Here is an 18,708-nt window from a genome sequence, read left to right as displayed (position 1 = left end):
ATTTGCAAATCCAGCATATGAGGGCTATAGGGACCACAGGCATATCCAAACAGGTTGAAGCCAGGAGAAGCTTTTAAAGGCAAAAGGGAAAAGCATAGGGAATTTGTTTGGAAACAAAGAGAACATTGGATACAGGGGAGGCTGTGTCAGTCAAATGTTCCTGTGCATCCAGCTAGCTATCTTTGTGACGCATGTAGCAAGCTGCAGTCTGAGCTGCAGTGGCCGCTGCAGGTGGGGAATGTCAATGGGGCTCCATGGATGTAGAGATGCAGGGACTGCTGGCAAAAGTTCTTATTACAGGCATATGCGCAGAAGAGCCCTTCAGAACTGCTTTACAGCAGTTCTTATGATAGACATGTGTGTGACAACTCCCTTCTTAACCTCCTGGCTTTATTTATTTTTTGTTAAGAGTTTAATACAAGTGACTTCATTTTGATTCTGACAATTCTCACAAGGGAAAAGAGCTAGAAACTTTAAATAATTGTCATTCATGTCATATCAATTTAACACATAAAAGTTTTATGTAGTTATCAGCATTTAGAATTCTTACATTGCCATTTAATTGACGTTATTATGTATGCCCAAGTTTATAAACCAAACCTTAAATAATTCTTATTAACGAATATTATTCTATTATATAGATACAACATTCTCTAATAGTTTCCACAGCAAATAGAAACTATTAGACACCCCAGTAAGTGTCTCTGGGCAAAATGTTTTTCTTTCGTAATACTTAATGCCAGACTGTACCACAAAAGCTCTGCTTATGTTTGCAATGTCAACTTATTATATGACTGGAAACATTTCCTTTAAGACCTATCAATATTAGGCTGTAAAATCTGTATTGATTTTTGCTCCACTTAATGGCCAGTGGCCTCTGAATAGTTTTAATACTCATCTCTTCATTTGGAAGACTGGGCACTGTATGCACTGACTGTGAATTTGTACTTCTTGTGTTACCCGCCTGATAATATTCTTTTATCATCTGTCCTGCGGAATTGGAGTTCCAAATGCTTAAAATTTAATCAATTTTTAGCATGTTAAACAAATTTTTCTCAGCATTCCAACTCCAAGACCCTGTGTCTCCCTCTCTACCATTCTTCAGCAGGACTATACATATTGATCAAAGTACACACATATGAATTTGCCAATTATTAATCTGAATTTTAAGTCCTACAATGAATTTGGACAAACTATTCCAGGCAACCTAAATTTACTTCAAACAAAGCTTAACATAAAACGATTCTGAAATATATGAATCCTGTGCTTGTATTTTTCTCTAAACCAAATCCAATCTAATTATAATTATTCTTACACACATACAAAATTGTTTTAATATAACTTTTAAAAATGACTTGTAGTTTTGAAATTTAACTTGGTCTCCCATCTCAATGCCCATTAAGATTTCTCTCATAGAATTAAGTACAAGTTGAGTACTTTCCTATGAAATAATCACAAAAATATGATTCCATGCAAAAGTTGGAATTTAAAACATACCATTTACAATCACACTAAAAATATAAAATACTTAGGTATACACTTTTTTAAAAAATGTAAAAAACACATACAGTACCTGCATATTAAATTAAAAATTGCTGATGCAAGATATCGAAGGCGACCTCAATAAATGGAGACATCCTTACTATGTTCATGCATTGGAGGACTCAACATAATAAAGGGGTCAATTCTCCCCAAATTAATCTATAAATTTATTACAACTCCTATTCAGATATCTCAAGACTTTTTATAAACACAGACAAGTTTATTCTAAAATGTATATGGAAAGACACCAACCTTAAAATATCTAAAACAATTTTGACAAAGAACAAAGGAGAGAAGAACCACTTTACCCAATATTAAGGATAACTACTATTAAATAAGCAGGAGGCGGCCGGGCGCGGTGGCTCATGTCCGTAATCCCAGCACTTTGGGAGGCCAAGGTGGGTGGATCATTTGAGGTCAGGAGTTCAACACCAGCCTGGCCAACATGACAAAACCCCATTTCCACTAAAAACACAAACAATTAGCCAGGCGTGGTAGTGGGTGCCTATGATCCCAGTCACTAGGGAGACTGAGACAGGAGTATAGCTTGAACCCAGGAGGCAGAGGCTGCAGTGAGCCGAGATCACGCCACTGCACTCCAGCCTGGGTGCGAGGGCAAGATTCTGTCTCAATCAGTCAATTAATCAATAAGCAGGGGGCCACTGGCCTGAGGCTGTCTCCATACTTTCAGCTTACACTTAATGAACTACAACCTAACTTAAACTGAAAATCTAACTTAAGAAGGTAATAACAGTGGTGTCTCAGCCAATCATAAGCAGCCAAGCTGCCACGAATCACAGGCAGGTAACTGACCAGACCATATCCAAATAAGGCAAAGGCCTAGCTGTAACCAATCAAATGATTTCTGTACCTCACTTCCGTTTTCTGTCTATAAGTACTCACTGCCCACACTGCAGAGCCCAGCCCTCTTTTCTGGTTGTGAGGAGTGATGACTTCATTGATCATTCTTTGCTCAAATAAACTCTGCTAAGTTTAAATTCTCAGAAGTTTTTCTTTTAATACTATCTAGCTATAGTAATCAACAGAGTGCAGGAATGACAAAGGGACAGACACATACATCAAAGGAATGGAATAAATATCCCAGAAATAGTCCCATAAAAGTACAGCCAACTGATTTTTGAATAAGGTGCAAAAGCAATTCAATGAAAGAAAGAAAGCCTTTTCAAAATATGCTGCTGAAGGAATCTGATACCTAAAGGCAAAACAAATGTATTTCGACCTAAACCTCATACCGTCATACAATAATTAAATAGACTATGGGCTTAAAAGTAAAACATAAAACCATACAACTTTTAGAAGATATGAGGAAAGTTTTAGATCCTAGGACTTAGTGAATACTTCTTAGACATGACACCAAAAGCACAGTCTACAGAAGTAAAAACAAAAATCAACAAATTGAACTTCATCAAATTTAAAGACTGAGGAATGCATTCAAAGATGGCTGACAAGAGGTATCTGAAAGTCACCTTCTTCACCAGGAAGAAACAAAATAGCAAGTATAGATCATCTAGGAGAGAACACTGGAGTCCCAACAGAGAAGTGACAGGAAACACCTAAGAAGAGGAAGAAGGGAGAAGTGAGGCAGCCTGCTGGGCTGGGATAAGAGCCCAAAGAGGCTCCAAATGCGGGTAAAGAGTAAGTAAGTGATCCCCAGCAGTCCACATTCCCACTGTGGACTCCTCCAATCCTAGCTGGAGAGCCTCTCAACCCTTGTGGGCCCTGAAAGTAACCTGCTGTGTGGAGACTGCATGATGGCATTGCTCCAAAGGAGATCACACTGGATCCTACACACCTTCCAAGTCCTACGCACCTACAACATGGTGCCCCTGTGAGAATACAGCCCTTACCAGGCAGCATCCGGCCCTGGGGCCCACCCAACAGTTTCTGCATCTCCACATCCATTGTGCCCCACTGAAGTCCCCCACCTGCAGATGTCACTGCAGCTGGCTGCTCCCAGCACAGCCAAGCACAAGCCATTAGCAGCAAGCCTCCCACCCCAGGAGCAGGATTGCTACACATTTTAAAATGTACTGAGCACAGGCTCTCTTGCCAGCAGCTGCCACCTAGGGACAAAGTGTGTGCTCCCCAGCCACCTGCCTACAGCTGCTGCCACTGAAAAAATCCCTGCCTTACCCAGTAGCAGGACTGCAGCACAGCCACTGCTGCCCCCACCCAAGCACTTCACTGAAAGTCTGGGGATCACCCCTCCCTTACCCACCACAGCCAGCACCTGTACACATCACTGGCTCGGGGGCTGAGGATAGTTCTGCCTGGCATGGTTCACCACCCCTGCCTCTGCCCAAGTGCCCAAGCATCCTATCCTGGGGCCTCGGAATTTATCTGCCCAGTCTATACCCATTGGCACCTGAGCACTCCTTCCTGGAGCTTGAGGGTGAGCCCACCCAGGCTGCCATACCACCACAGTGGCACACACCAGGACACACCACCTGTGGCCTGGGACTGCCCCACTCAGCACAGTGTAGCCATCGCCAAGACCACCTCAGACCAGCTGCGATCCAAAGGGTTGCCCCACCACTGCTACTGTCATTGCCCAGACCACAACTGCTGCCCAGGGACCCAAGGACCCGAGGACCCGCCCACCTGTCCAGTCCACTGCTGCCATTCCCCGTACCAAAGTAGGCCACCTGGAGGCCCAAGAATTGGTCCAATAATTCTTAGTTGGACCCACTAACATAAATGCCAGTATATGCCACCTTGGAGTACTAAGTTACGCATGTTTGGCCTGCCACTGCCCCCACTGGGGCCCAAGAACTGGCCTATCTGGCATCCCCATCCCCAGCAAAACTACAAAACAGCTTCCAATAACAACTGCACCTTAAGCCACTGAAGAAATCACAGACACCACTGACGCTGATTACAGTCAGACAAATTATATGGATACTATACTACTACATACACCAAGAATCAAAGCCGAAGTGCCCTACCCAACCAAAACCATAAATACATCTTAAAGAGAAAGTACTCTCCTACAAAAGCAAATCCAAAAAATTTGAAGAAATGACAGTTACATTATTAACAGATGCACAAATATCAACATGAGAACTTAAATATGAAAAAGCAATGAAATATGACACCTCCAAAAGAAAACAATAACTCTCCAGCAACAGATTCCAATGAAAAAGAAATGCGTGAAATGCCAGAAAAGGGATTCAATATGACAGTAAAAAAGTTCAGTGAGATATAAGACAACAGAGACAGACAATATAAAGAAATTCTAGAAAAACAATCCAGCATACGAATGAAAAATGTATAAAAGAGATACATATCATTTTAAAAAAGAATCAAACAGAAATACTGGAACTAAAGAATTCACTTAATGAAATTTTAAAATACATTTAAGAGCTTCAACAATAGACTACAGCAAGCAGAACAAACAATTTCAGAACTTGAAGACAGGTCCTTTGAATTAGCCAATCAGAAAAAAAATAAACAAAAAAGAATGAAAAAGAATAAACAAGCTTATATGACATACAGAACACCATAAAGTAACAAAATATTTGAATTTTTATTGTCACAGAGGTGAAGAGAAAACCACAGTAATAAAAAACTTACGTAACAAAACGATAGCTGAAAACATCCCAAGTCTAGCAAAAGATTTAGGCATCGATAGACAGAAAGCTCAGATAACCCAAAACAGACACAGTTCAAAAAGGACTTCTCCATGGCACATAATAGTCAAACTGTCAAAAGTCAAAAACAAGGAGAAAGTTCTGAAAACAGAAGATAAAAACATCTAGTCACTTATAAGGGAAACCGCATTGGACTAACGGGATTATTTCTCAGTAGAAACCTTACTGGCCTGCAGGGAATGGAACGATATACTCAAAGTGCTAAGAGAAAACTGTCAACCAAGAATATTACACCCAACAAAGTTATCCTTCATAAATGAAGGAGAAAAATAAAGTCTTTCCCAGACAGATTCATTACCACTAGACCAATTCTATAAGAAATGCTTAACGGAGTCCTAAACCTAGATGCAAAAGGACAATATCTACTATCATGAAAACACACTGTATAAAACTGACTGGTAGAGCAAACACACAAATGAGAAAGGATTCCAATGTTACCACGACAGAAAACCACCAAACCAAAAAGATAAACAATAAGAGAAAAACAAATGAACAAAGGATATACAAAACATCCAGAAAACAATACACAATATGACCAGAATGAAATCTCACCTATCAGTAATAACTTTTCAAGGTTAAGCAGATTAAATTTTCCCTTAAAAGATTGACTGAATGGATTTTTTAAAAATGGATCTAACTATACATGGTGCTCACAAGAAACTCACTTCACCTGTAAAGACACATGAAGACTGAAAGTAAAGGGACAGAAGACCTTCCATGCAAATGGAAACCTAAAGCAAACCGGAATAGCTATATTTAGATAAAACGTATTTAACGGTTTAAGACAGAACCGTTAAAAGAAAAAAAAAAAAAAAAACAGACAGGCCAGGCATGGTGGCTCACACATGTAATCCCAGCACTTTGTGAGGCCGGGACAAGCAGATCACCCGAGGTAAGAAGTTCGAGATCAGCCTGGCCAAAATGGCAAAACCCCATTTCTACTAAAAACACAAAAATTAGCTGGGTGTGGTGGTATGTGCCTGTAGTCCCAGCTACTCTGCAGGCTGAAGCAGGAGAACTGCCTGAACCCAGGAGGTGGAGGTTGCAGTGAGCTGAGATTGCACCACTGCACTCCAGCCTAGGTGACAGAGCAAGACTGTCTCACAAAAAACAAAAAGACAAAAGTCATTACATAATAATAAACGGATCAGTTCAGCAAGAGGATATAACAATTCTAAATATATATGTACCCAACATATGTTAAGGCAAATATTACTAGATATAAAAGGAAAGACAAGATAGTAATAGTGGGGGACTTTAATACCCCACTCTCAACATTACATAGATCATATAGACAGAAAATCAACAAAAAAAGTTGGCTATAACTGAACTTTAGAGCAAACAGACTTAACATTCACAGAAACATTTTACCCTAAAACAGTAGAATATACATTCTGCTCATCAGTATATGCAACATTCTCAAGAGCAGACGTATATTAGGCCATAAAACAAGTATCAACAAATTTTTAAATATCAAAATCATGTAAGTACTTTCTCAGACCACACTGGAATAAAACTAGAAATTAATACCAAGAATAAATTTGGAAACTATACAAATACACGAAAACTGGGTCAAGAAATCAAGATGGAAATTAAAAAAATTTTTTGAAACAAACGAAAATGGAAACACAACATACCAAAACCTATGGAATACAGCCAAAGCAGTGCTAAGAGAAAACTTTGTAGCAATAAACACATATATCAAAAAAAAAAAAAAAAAAGATTTCAAATAAACAATCTAACATGCATCCCAAGAAACCAGAAAAGGAAGAACAAACCCAAAATTAGTAGAAGAAAAAAAATAATAAAGATCACAGCAGAACTAAATGAAATTGAGACTAAAAAACGCAAGGGATCAAAGAAACAAAAAGTTGGTTTTATGAAAAGATAAACACATTGATAAACCACAAGCTAGATTAACCAAGAAAAAACGAGAAAAGGCCCAAATAATCAAAATCAGAAACAAAAAGGAAATATTGTAACTCATACCCAAGAAATATAAAAAATCCCCCGAAGACTATTATTAGCAACTATCTAATAACAAACTGGAAAATCTGGAGGAAATGATAAATTCCTGGAAACCTACAACCTACCAAGGCTGAACCAGGAAGAAACAGAAAACCTGAATACACCAGTAACAAGATTAAATCAGTAATCAAAAAGTCTCCCAACAAAGAGAAGCCCAGGACTGGATGGATTCATTGCCAAATTCTTCCAAACGTATAAAGGAGAAATAATACCAACTCTCCTCAAATTATTACAAAAACTGAAGTGGTGGGAATTCTCCCGAACTCATTTTATGAGGCCAGAATTACCTTGAAACCAAAACCAGACAATGACACAAGAAAGAAAGAAAACTACAGGCCAATGTCTTTGATGAACACAGATGGAAACATCCTCAATGAAATACTAGCAAACTGAATCCAATCGCATGACAAAAAGGTAAGACACCAGCTGGGTGCAGTGGCTGATGCCTGTAATCTTGGCACTCTGGGAGGCCAAGGTGGAAGGATCTCTTAAGCCCAGGAGTTTGAGACCAGCCTGTGCAACAAAGTGCGACCCAGGCTAAAAAAAAAAAAAAAAAAATTAGCCAGGCATGGTGGTGCACACCTGTGGTCCCAGCTCATCAGGAGGCTCAGGCCAGAGGATCACTTGAGCCCAGTAGGTTGAGGCTGCAGTGAGTCATGTCTGCACCACTGCACTCCAGCCTGGGCAACACAAGAAGACCCTATCTCAAACAAAAACGAAACCAGAAAACATAAGACACCATGATCAAGTGGGATTTATCCCAGAGACATAAGAATGGTTCAACATTTAGAAATCAATATGTGATACATCACATGGACAAAACAAAGGGTAAAAACCATACAATCATCTCAAAAGATACAGTAAAAGCATCTGATAAAATTCAAAGCCCCCCTCAGGACAAAAACTCTAAACAAACTAGGCATAGAAGGAACATATCTCAACAAAATAAAGATCATTATGACAAATCCACAGTTAACATCATAGCGAATGGGATAAAATTGAAAGCCTTTCCTCTAAGAACTGAAACAAGACAAAGATGCATACCTTTGCCACTCTTACTCAATGTAGTACTGGGATTCCTAGGCAGACCAGTCAGGCAAGAGGGAGAAATAAAAGGCATCCAAATTCAAAAACATGAAGTCAAATTTTCCCTCTTTGCAGATGATATGATTTTATATTTAGAAAAACCAAAAGACTCCAAAATAAACTCTCAGAACTTTTTTTTTTTTCATTCAGTAAAGTTTCAGGATACAAAATCAACATACAAAAATCAATAGCATCTCTATACACCAATAATGAAATCAGTTAAAAAGAAATTAAGAAGGCAATCCCATTCACAATAGCAATAATAAAAATAAAATTCCCAGGAGAAAATTTAACCAAGGAATTGGAAGACTTCTACAAAGAAAACTACAAAATACTGATGAAAGAAATTTAAAAAGACAAAAACAAATGGTAAGACATCCTATGCTCACAAATCAGAATTAGACATTGTTAAAATTACCATACTACCCAAAGCAATCTACAGATTCAAGGATATCTGTGATATCCTTCTGTGAAGGATTTTTTCACAGAAATAGAAAAAACAATCATACAATTCATATGAAACCAAAACAGAGCCTGAATAGCCAAAGCAATCCTGAGCAAAAAGAACAAGGAGGCATCAGGCTACCTGACTTCAAAGTATATTACAAGGCTATAGTGACCAAAACAGCATGGTACTGGTATAAAACCAGACACATACATCAATGGAACAGATTAGAGAACCCAGAAATAAATCCATGTATTTACAGCAACTGATTTTTAACAAAGGGGCTGAGAACATATATTGGGGAGAGGACAGACACCCTCTTCAATTAATGGTGCTGTGAAAACTGGATATCCATATGCAGCAGATTGAAACTGGATCCCTGTCTCTAAGTACAAAAATCAACACAAATGCCTTAAAGACTTAAACATAAGACCTAAAATGATAAAGCTACTAGAAGAAAACATGGGGAAAACGCTTTAAGACACTGGTCTAGACAAAGTTTTTATGGCCAAGATCTCAAACGCACAAGCAAGAAAAAAATAAACAAATGGTATTATATTAAACTAAAAAGCCTCTGGGCTGGGAATGGTGGCTCACACCTGTAAACCTACCACTGTGGGAGGCCAAAGTGGGAGGATCACTTGAGGCCAGGAGTTTAAGACTAGCCTGGGTAACACAGCACGATCCCATCTCTACAAAAAATGTTTTAAAATTAGCCAGGCCTAGTGATACACACCTGTAGTCTCAGTTACTCAGGGGGCTGAGGCAGGGGGATCGCTTGAGCCCAGGAATTTGAGGCTGCAGTATGCCATGATCATGCCACTGTACTCCAGCATAGGTGACAGAGACCCCCAACTCAAAATGTAAAAATAATAAGCCTCTGCATAGCAAAAGACATAATCAACAGAGTGGACAGACAAGTTGTTGACTAGAGAACATACATGAAAACTATTCATCCAACAAGCGGCTAATACACAGAATATACAAGGAACTGAAAGCAGTCAACAGTAAGAAAACAAAAAATCCCATTTAAAAATGGGCAAAGGACATAAACAGACATTTCTCCAAAGGCATACAAATAGCCAACAGCTATATGAAAAAATGTTCAACATCACTAATCATCAGGGAAATGCAAATCAAAACAATAATGAGAACACCCCACCCAGTTAGAATGGCTACCATAAAAAGACAAAAAATAACGGATGCTGGCAAGAATGCAGAGAAAAGGGAACTCTCATACACTGTTGGCAGGAATGTAAATTAGTACAGCCACCATGTAAAACAGCATGGAGATTTCTCAGAAAACTAAAAATAGAACTACTACACAATCAAAATCAGTATATCAAAGGGATACCTGTACCCTCATGTTTATTGCAGCGCTATTCACAATAGTAAAGATATGGAATCATACCAAATGTGCCCATCTACAGATGAATAAATAAAGTAAGTATGGGGTGTGGGTGTGTGTGTGGAGAGAGGGAGAGGGAGAAGGATGGGGAGAGGCAGAGGGAGAGGGAGAAGGATGCGGAGAGGAAGAGGGAGAAGGATGGGGAGAGGAACAGGGAGAGAGGGAGGGGGAGGAGGAGAGGTGAGGGGAGGGGAGGGAGAGGGGTAGCAGGGGAGAGAGAGAAAGAGAGAGAGAGTGAAAGAGAATGAATGAATGAGAATGGGATACTACCTGGCCATAAAAAAGAACTAAAATCATGTTCATATGCAGCCACATGGATGGAACTGGAGGTTATTAGAGAAATATAAGCCAGGCACAGAAAGACAAACAGTGCATGTTCTCACATATATGTGGGAGAAAAAAAAAGTTAATCTCATAGAGTTAGAGAGTAGGATGATAGACACGACAGACATTAGAGATTGGAAAGGGTGTGTCAGTGGGATGCGGGGATGAAGAGAGGCTAATGGGTACAAACACAGCGAAGAGGAATAAGAGGTAATGTTTAATAGCAAAGTAGGGTAGTTAACAATATACTATTTCAAAATAGCTGGAAGAGAGGATGTGAAATGTTCCCAACACAAAGAAATGAAAAATATTCAGTGATGGATATTCTGAATACCCTGACTTGATCATCACACAGTCTATGCATATAATAAAGCATCACATATTTCTCATAAATACATAAATATGCACAAATATTATGTATTAATTTAAAAATTAGACATTTTCTTCTACAAAACACCCTGTGAACAGGATGAAAGGAAAAGCTTCAAACTGAGAGAAAATATTTGCAAACCACGTATCCAACAAAGTATCTAAAATATATAAAGGACATTTAAAACACAACAATAAAAAAGCAAACAAGCCAATTAGAACATGGGCAGAAAACAAGAACAGAAATTTCATTGAAAAGGACTTACAGATGGCAAATAAGCACAGGAAACAATGTTCAACATCATTAGTAATCAGGGAAATCCAAATTAAAACCACAATATAGCAATATACCTACCAGAATGGCCAAAATAAAAAATAATGACAATACCAAATGCCGGCAAGAATGCAGAGGAATGTAAAATGGTACAGTCACTCTGGAAAGCAATTTGGTGCTTTCTTACAAAATAAACATGCAATAACCATACAACCCAGTAACTGCACTCCTGGACATTTATCCCAGGGATAACAAAAATTCATGTTCACACAAACATCTGTACAAGAATGTTCACGGCAGCTTTATTTGCAATAGCCAAGAAATGGAAACAACCCAAATGTCCATCAGCATCTAAAAGGAACAAACTAAGTGGGATATGTAAAAACCTAGATAAATCTCCAGAAAATTATGCTGAGTAAAAAAAGTCAATTCTAAAAGGTTGATTTCATTTGATTCCAGTTACGTAAGATTTTAGAAATGTCAAAATTTAAGAAATGAATATCAAATTAGTAGATGCCAGAAAGTATGACTAGGAGGCCAAAGCAGGGTGGGATGGAAATTGGCATGGTTATAAAGGGTAACAGGAAGGATCCCAGGGTAACAGAACACCAAGTCAGTGTCTTGACTATGGTGGTAGGTAAATGAACCAACACATATGATAAAATATATGGAATACATGCAACAAAGAAATGAATACTACTAAAACTGAGGAAATCTGAATAGATTGATATATTGTATCAGTGTCAATATCCTGGTTGTGATATAGTGCTGTAGTTTTACAGTATAGATAAATTTATAGATACAAAATTGGAGGAAACTGGGTAAATGGTACCTGTAATCTCTTTGTATTATTTCTTACCACTGCATGAAAATCTACAATTATCTCAATAAAAATTCCAATTAAAACTAAAAGATAATTCAATACAGATATACATTCTCATGGAAGAATCCCTGTAACAACAGTAAGAGCAGTTTTAAGAACACACTAGCAGAAATATGACTGCCAAAGAGCAATCTAAAAAGCAGAAAGTCTGTGAGAGTCCACCTCCTTGTTTCTGAGAAGTTTTAATATTGATCACAGAAAAGACATTAACTCAAGGCATATCCAAGGTACCAAGATCTCAGTTATCCAGAAGAATACATCCAATGCTCAATAAGGATTGATTTGTGCTAAAACTATATCCTAAATTATTGCTAAGACTACTCTAAAGTTTAATTGGGAAAAAAAAATCGAAGTAACAGATTTAAGCATCTGCTAGAAGCAGAAACACATTCTCATGTTTTATAATTCATTCATCCATTTGACAAATGTTTATGCAACACCTTCTTTGAACAAAGGCCTGGGCTAGGGAAAGGTTACTCCGGCACTCTCACCTCCCACTACCCGGCCTTGAGCCTGCTCTTAAGCATCTTCCCAAACAGGAGGGGAGATCAGATAAAAAGAAAATGATACCTAATTTTATTGAGACAACAAGGCAGTTTCTGATCCAATACAATTAAACGTTTTTTGATTTATCCACAGATGACAGAGTGTGGTGACAAGGCTTATGATAATGTTAGAAATTTTAGTTTTCTTTTCATAGTGGTTATCATCACAGTAACTATAAAAATGCAATATAAACTATAAAAAAATGCAAGTAATAAACAGTGGCTTATATACCCTTTCTAGACCACTCCAGAAACAAACCCATGTAAAACAAAAATGCTAGTCTTTAAAACAAGCCAAATGAGGGCATAAAAAGACTAGCTAAGTGTCTCTAACCAAATCATTTTTTAGTATATACCCCCTTCAATGACAAAACATCTGTAACATTCCCTAACAAATCCAAAGCACTTTACACTTTGTAAAGCAGCCATAATGGATGACTGCAAAATTCCTTAAGAATCTGTTTCATTACTCCTCAAATCAAATGAAGGGTCTCCAAAAGGACAGATCCAAAGCCCAATAAGGATTAACAAGGGCTTTAAAAGCAGCTCAGCTGACATCTTTAGATTCTCATAGTGGACAAAGCAGAACAAGTAAACTGTATCAACTGAGTTAAGATTATGTATCTATTGGGTACGCTTTACCTTCCAACTGTTAACAGGATTCTTTGATGTCTGCCATCAAATAGTAATTCAGGATTTGTGATTCTTAAATACACAAATCAGGCTATTCTCTATTTACTTACTGTCTAAGACTATTGACTCTTAGCTATAAAATTACTATTAACTGTCATAATATAAAAAAGGTCCAATATGTTCTCTCAAAATAACATCTTCCTAGAGTCAAATACAAATTGAACTTACCACTTTTTTAAAATCATCTTCTGCTTCATCAAGTTTTCCTTGTTTGAGTAATAAGTGACCTCTCTGTAATCTTGCCTAGAAAAAAAGGGGGCGGGGAATTATCTTGAATATTATAGATTTCTAAATCTTTTTAAACACTAAGAATAAAACTAAATAAACAAATTATTAATATTTATTTTTCCAATTGCACATCTGACTTGACACCAAGAATAATTCCTGGAACCAATGAATGTGTATAACTTTTCTTAAAGTATGCTTCCTTAAAAATACTTTTGTTCTACCCAAGAAAACTGAAAACATGTCCACACAAAAAGTTGTACATGTATGTTCACAATGATAGCCAAAAAGTGGAAATAACCAAATTCCCATCAACTAAATCAATATATAAATATATCCATACAATAGTATTCAGCCATAAAAAGGAATGATATTGACATGTGCTACGTGAATGAACCTTGAAAACACTATGCTAAGTGAAAGAAGTCAGACACAACAGGCCAAACAGTATACGATGTTATATTATATGAAACAAATGTATAAGTGGTTGCCAGGAGCTAGGGGAGCAATGGGGAGTGACCGCTAATAGGTACAGGGTTTCTTTGGGGGGTGATAAAAGTGTCTTACAAGTAGCTAGTGGTGACCACTGCACAACCTGTAAATATACTAAAAACCACTGAATACTTTTAAAGGGTAAGTGTGATGGCATATAAATTATATCTCAATTTTTTAAAATACTTTTTGCCCTACAGTAAAAGTTGCGTATGTTGGGACTTTACCAAAGCCTCTTCCCTTTTAACATGCATCAGTTTCTCCCCTTCATCTGATATTCCTCTTCTTCTAATGTGTATAATCCCATTTCTTTCAAGAATACCAACTCTGTATGACCAATGAAGCCACATCAATATTCCACTTAACCCTATATACATTACTTTTACAGTGCATAAAATTTTCCTAACCCTGTTAAATTCATCAATAAAAAGCAAGATTAAACTATCATAAAAAGCCATTTCAGCTATCATAATACTAAGAAAATGAGCCATTTAATCTTTGTGAAAGGTTGTGCTTGCTTAAGATAAATCTGAAAAATATTTGAGATTTGGGAATTCCATCTTAAAATATTAGTAATATCTCAAATCAAACATTCACCCCATATCTAATCAGTTATCTCCAATCCTTCTCGAAATACAGTAGGAAATAAATAAAAAATGGTTATCAAATTAATTCTGAAACCATCTAATTGGTCAGTGGTTGTCAATTCTGCCTCTGAAAGCCCCACCTGAGTTCTACCTCATGAGTCCCTCCCTGTTCACATGTCTGTCACAACCTTTATGGTGACCTGCCAATCATCAGGATTTCCTACTAGGCTACAAGTTTCTCCATGTCTGAAACTTGTGGATTGGTTCCAGGGGATGTCTCTGCTAATTTAGCATTTTATTGTCACCACAAATCATAGCCCAATTAAGTAATTCCCACTTTACTCTTCCTGGTACAGCCTTAAGTAGAACTGCCGTCAGTCACCTGATAGCCTCTTAATTCAGCCTCTTCATCAACTCATGTCTCAGCCTCACATCTTGCCTCACACTCCATCCTCCATACAGATTTGTCTTTCTAAACCACAAAGCTGACATCACTGCCAGACTTCCAAAAAAAAAAAAAAACAAAAACCATCTAATGTACCCACTGTTCTCTTTCACACTGATGTTTGATTCTAGGGACTTTGAATTTCTCTTGTTCCTCAGTCCACTATATCACTGTAGCTTTGATCTCTTCCAGCTATGTCTAGCATGCCAGTCCTCACCTTATGAAACAAATTAACTCTAACCAAGTTCTGTTAAGTTCCCCTTTAAAGAAAGTTTAGATATACTTACTGCAGTGAAGTCCATCTTCAATTGAATCACTTTAGTTAAATCAGGAAGTGCAGCTTTTGATTTACCCATAGCTAAAAAGACAGTAGCCCTCCGATAATAAGCAATATAGTTATCAGGGTCACCATCTGAAAATTAAAATATTACCTCTTAGTCATTTATTCAAAAATTAAAAAAAAAAAAACCAAATCACCTGGACAGTATCAGCATTTGCAACTCTACTAAGGCGGACATTAAGAAAAGAATCTCATCATCAAAAAGGAGTCATGTTGCCTAGCAAGATCAGTGCAAACAGACCTAGAATAGGGGTCAGCCAACTATAGCCCGAGTCACATCCAACCCGCAGGCTTCAGTTAAGAATGTTTTTTACATTTCTTAAAAGTTGCCCAAAAAAAGAAAGAACAAAAGAAAAATATAAGACTGTGGCTGCAAAGCTGAAAATACTTGTCTAGCCCTTTAGAAAAAAAGTTCGCCAACCCCTGGTCTAGAATATTAACTATATTCAACTTATAACCTTTTTTTGGGGGGGTGGGGGACAAAGTATCTTGTCACCCAAGCTGGAGTGCAGTGGCATGATCATGGCCCTCTGCAGCCTTGATCTCCCACGCTCAAGCAATCCTGCCACCTCAGCCTTCTGAGAGGCTGGGACAACAGGCGTATTCCACCACAGCCAGCTAATTTTTTTTTTTTTATTTTTTGTAGAGAGTCTCACCATGTTGTCCAAGCTGGTCTTGAACTCCTGGCTCCAGCAACCCTCCTACCTCAGCTTCCCAAAGTGCTGGTATTACAGGCATGAGCCACTGCACCCAGCCTCAACTCATAACTTTTATAAGTATGCAATTCAGTTTGTCTCTGCGGAGATTTTCCTAAGTGAAATACTAAGAACGTGGACTACGCACATTAGTGTACAGGGTTTTAGAAATGTATAAACTTCTGACTAAATTGATATATTGAATGTATAATCTCTGCGCCCTCACAAACTCCAACTAGAATGGAGGTGAAGAAATAAAGGTACAAGGACAAAGGAGGAGAACAGAAATGAGGGAGACTAGAGAAAGGGACTAGAAAAGTTAACATTTGTAAGGAAAGCAGAAAGATGAATTAGGTTTCTGAGCTAATTTTACTCTGCTTATTAGCACCTACAAAGTAGAGAAAAGAGTGGATTCAATCAGAAGCAAATCTTCTGCAGAACAATCCTTCTAAAACGCAATCTGGAAATATAAGTATATAAAGAATTCTAAAACTAACCTTGACAAAAGCCGGCCATCAATCTTTTAAAAATAAAAGATTTATCTGCTCAGGTGTTCATCATCATAAGATACACAATTAAACTCCCTAAAAGTTATACTCCTAAAGTTTTTGTCATTTGGAAAAATTACAACAGGCGAATCTATATGGCAGGACAGTCCATAATCATTCAAAATTATGGTTGTGAACAGTTGTTAACGGAATTGAAAATGCCAGGGGAAGGTGGGTCAGAAAAAGAGATTAGGCTATACAAACAAACACGAAAGAAGACATACAAATGGCCAATGAGCACATGAAAAGATGCTCACCATCACAAATCATTAGGAAAATGCAAATCAAAACCACACTGATCTGCATGGGGGAACAAAAATACTAATAAAAACTAAAAAAGCAAAACCAAAAAAAACAAACAAACCACATTGAGATACCAGTTCACACCCATTAGGATGGCCATTATGAAAAATAAAAAGATAAAATAACAAGTGTTCACAAGGTGTGGAGAAATTGGAGCACTTGGGCACTGTTGGTGGGATGTAAAATGGTATGGCCACTGTGGAAAACAGTAAGATGATTTCTCAAAAAATTAAATGTAAAATTACCATGTGGTCCAGTAATTCTACTACTGTGTATATATACCAAAGAAATAAAAGCAAGGGTCAAATATGTATTCAAACACAGCTGTTCACAGCAGTATTATTCACAATAGGCCAAAGACAGAAACAACCCCAAAGTCCGTCAGTGGATGACTGGATAAACAAAAGGTGGGATATACTATACATACAACAGGTTATTCATTTAGCCTTAGAGAGAAATGAAACTCCCAGGCATGCTACAACATGGATGAACCTTAAAAACATTATGCTAAGTGAAATAAGCCAAGACACAAAAGGAAAATATTACATATGAGGTACCTAACACACTCAAATAATAGAGATAGAAGGTAGAATAGTGGTTGCCAGGGGCTGGTGTAGAGGGTTAGGAATAGGGCCCTATTTTTTAATGGATACAGAGTTTCAGTTTGGGATAATGAAAAAGTTCTGGAGATGGATATTGATGACTCCCCAACAATTTGAACACACTTAATGCCACCTAATTGTACACTTACAAATGGTTAAAATGGTAAATTTTCATGCACTTTACCACAATAAAAAAGTAAAAGTATGAACCAGTCAGAAAAAACTGTAATTTTTTAAAAAGGAATTGGGTATTTTAACAATAAAAAAACCTTCTTTTTCTTAAATCTAAAAACGAAAATATATGATTCCAGCTAATCGTCACTAAAATTTCTTTACTAAACAACTTCCTTAGGAGGCAAGGACAGGAGAGCAAAATCAGTAGCCTGAATATAGGATATTTCTTACAAAATACTGTAATTAACTTGAGCAAAGAGTAGGAAACAGAGTAACTACATTTAGAACATGTTTGATATACAGTATTTTTCAGTTCAGTTTATATTTTATTTGTATGGTGCAATAAATTAAAATTTTATGGGTTTGGTTTGTGAACTGGCCATAGAATGATTTCACACCTAAGAATTACTAACATTTAAGTGACGCACCAGAGAGCCGAAGGCAGTTCACTGCATGTCAGCAGTGGCTATCCATGCAGAGATGGGGTTTCTTCTTCCTGCAGTCCATGTGTTCCAAAATGTTTCACAACGCATATGGATTAATTTTATATTCATTAATTTTTTTAAAAAACTTAAGTTATCCAGGGTTATTCACACTAAGCAAAGAATAATACCATAAATACCATGATTTAAGGCCTGAAGAACACAACCCCATCAATTTCATATGTCCAAATCCTTCTCAATCTTTGAGGCACAGCTCAAATGACCTATTTGACTATACATGGAAAAATAAACCTTTCATTCTCTCAAATTCCATAACATTCTATAATTCCCTTACTGCACCTAACACTAAGCAATGATTATTAATTATTTATACACATTTGGCCATCTTTATTCATGGGTTCCGCATCTGTGGATTCAACCACCCTCAGACTGAAAATATTTAGGGGAAAAAAAACTGTGTCTGTATTGAACATGTACAGACTTTTTTCATTATTCCCTAAAAAGTACAGTAAAACAATTATTTACACAGCATTAACATCATATACAGTAAACTGCATTAGATTTCTATTTGGAAAAACCTGACCAT

General features: G+C 37.4%; 1 protein-coding gene across 3 annotated transcripts in view; it reads right to left on the bottom strand.

The window, feature by feature from the left end:
* DNAJC3 (DnaJ heat shock protein family (Hsp40) member C3) overlaps window positions 1-18,708 on the bottom strand; it is a 108,148-nt gene that overhangs the window by 48,464 nt on the left and 40,976 nt on the right. For 2 of the 3 annotated variants that reach the window (XM_074021287.1, XM_005586110.4), the window contains 2 exons: window positions 15,305-15,429; window positions 13,437-13,511 (listed from right to left, as the gene is read on the bottom strand). The exons of the other annotated variant lie outside the window; for it this stretch is intronic. In XM_074021287.1, the coding sequence (XP_073877388.1) occupies window positions 13,437-13,511; window positions 15,305-15,429 (200 nt within the window). The remainder of the gene's footprint in view (window positions 1-13,436; window positions 13,512-15,304; window positions 15,430-18,708) is intronic. 3 annotated transcript variants of the gene reach the window in all.

This window comes from Macaca fascicularis, chromosome 17 (genome assembly GCF_037993035.2).
Source record: "Macaca fascicularis isolate 582-1 chromosome 17, T2T-MFA8v1.1".
Taxonomy (NCBI): Eukaryota; Metazoa; Chordata; class Mammalia; order Primates; family Cercopithecidae; genus Macaca; species Macaca fascicularis.
The sequence above is the reverse complement of the archived record's forward strand: the minus strand, read 5'-3'. Positions and strand labels throughout refer to the sequence as shown.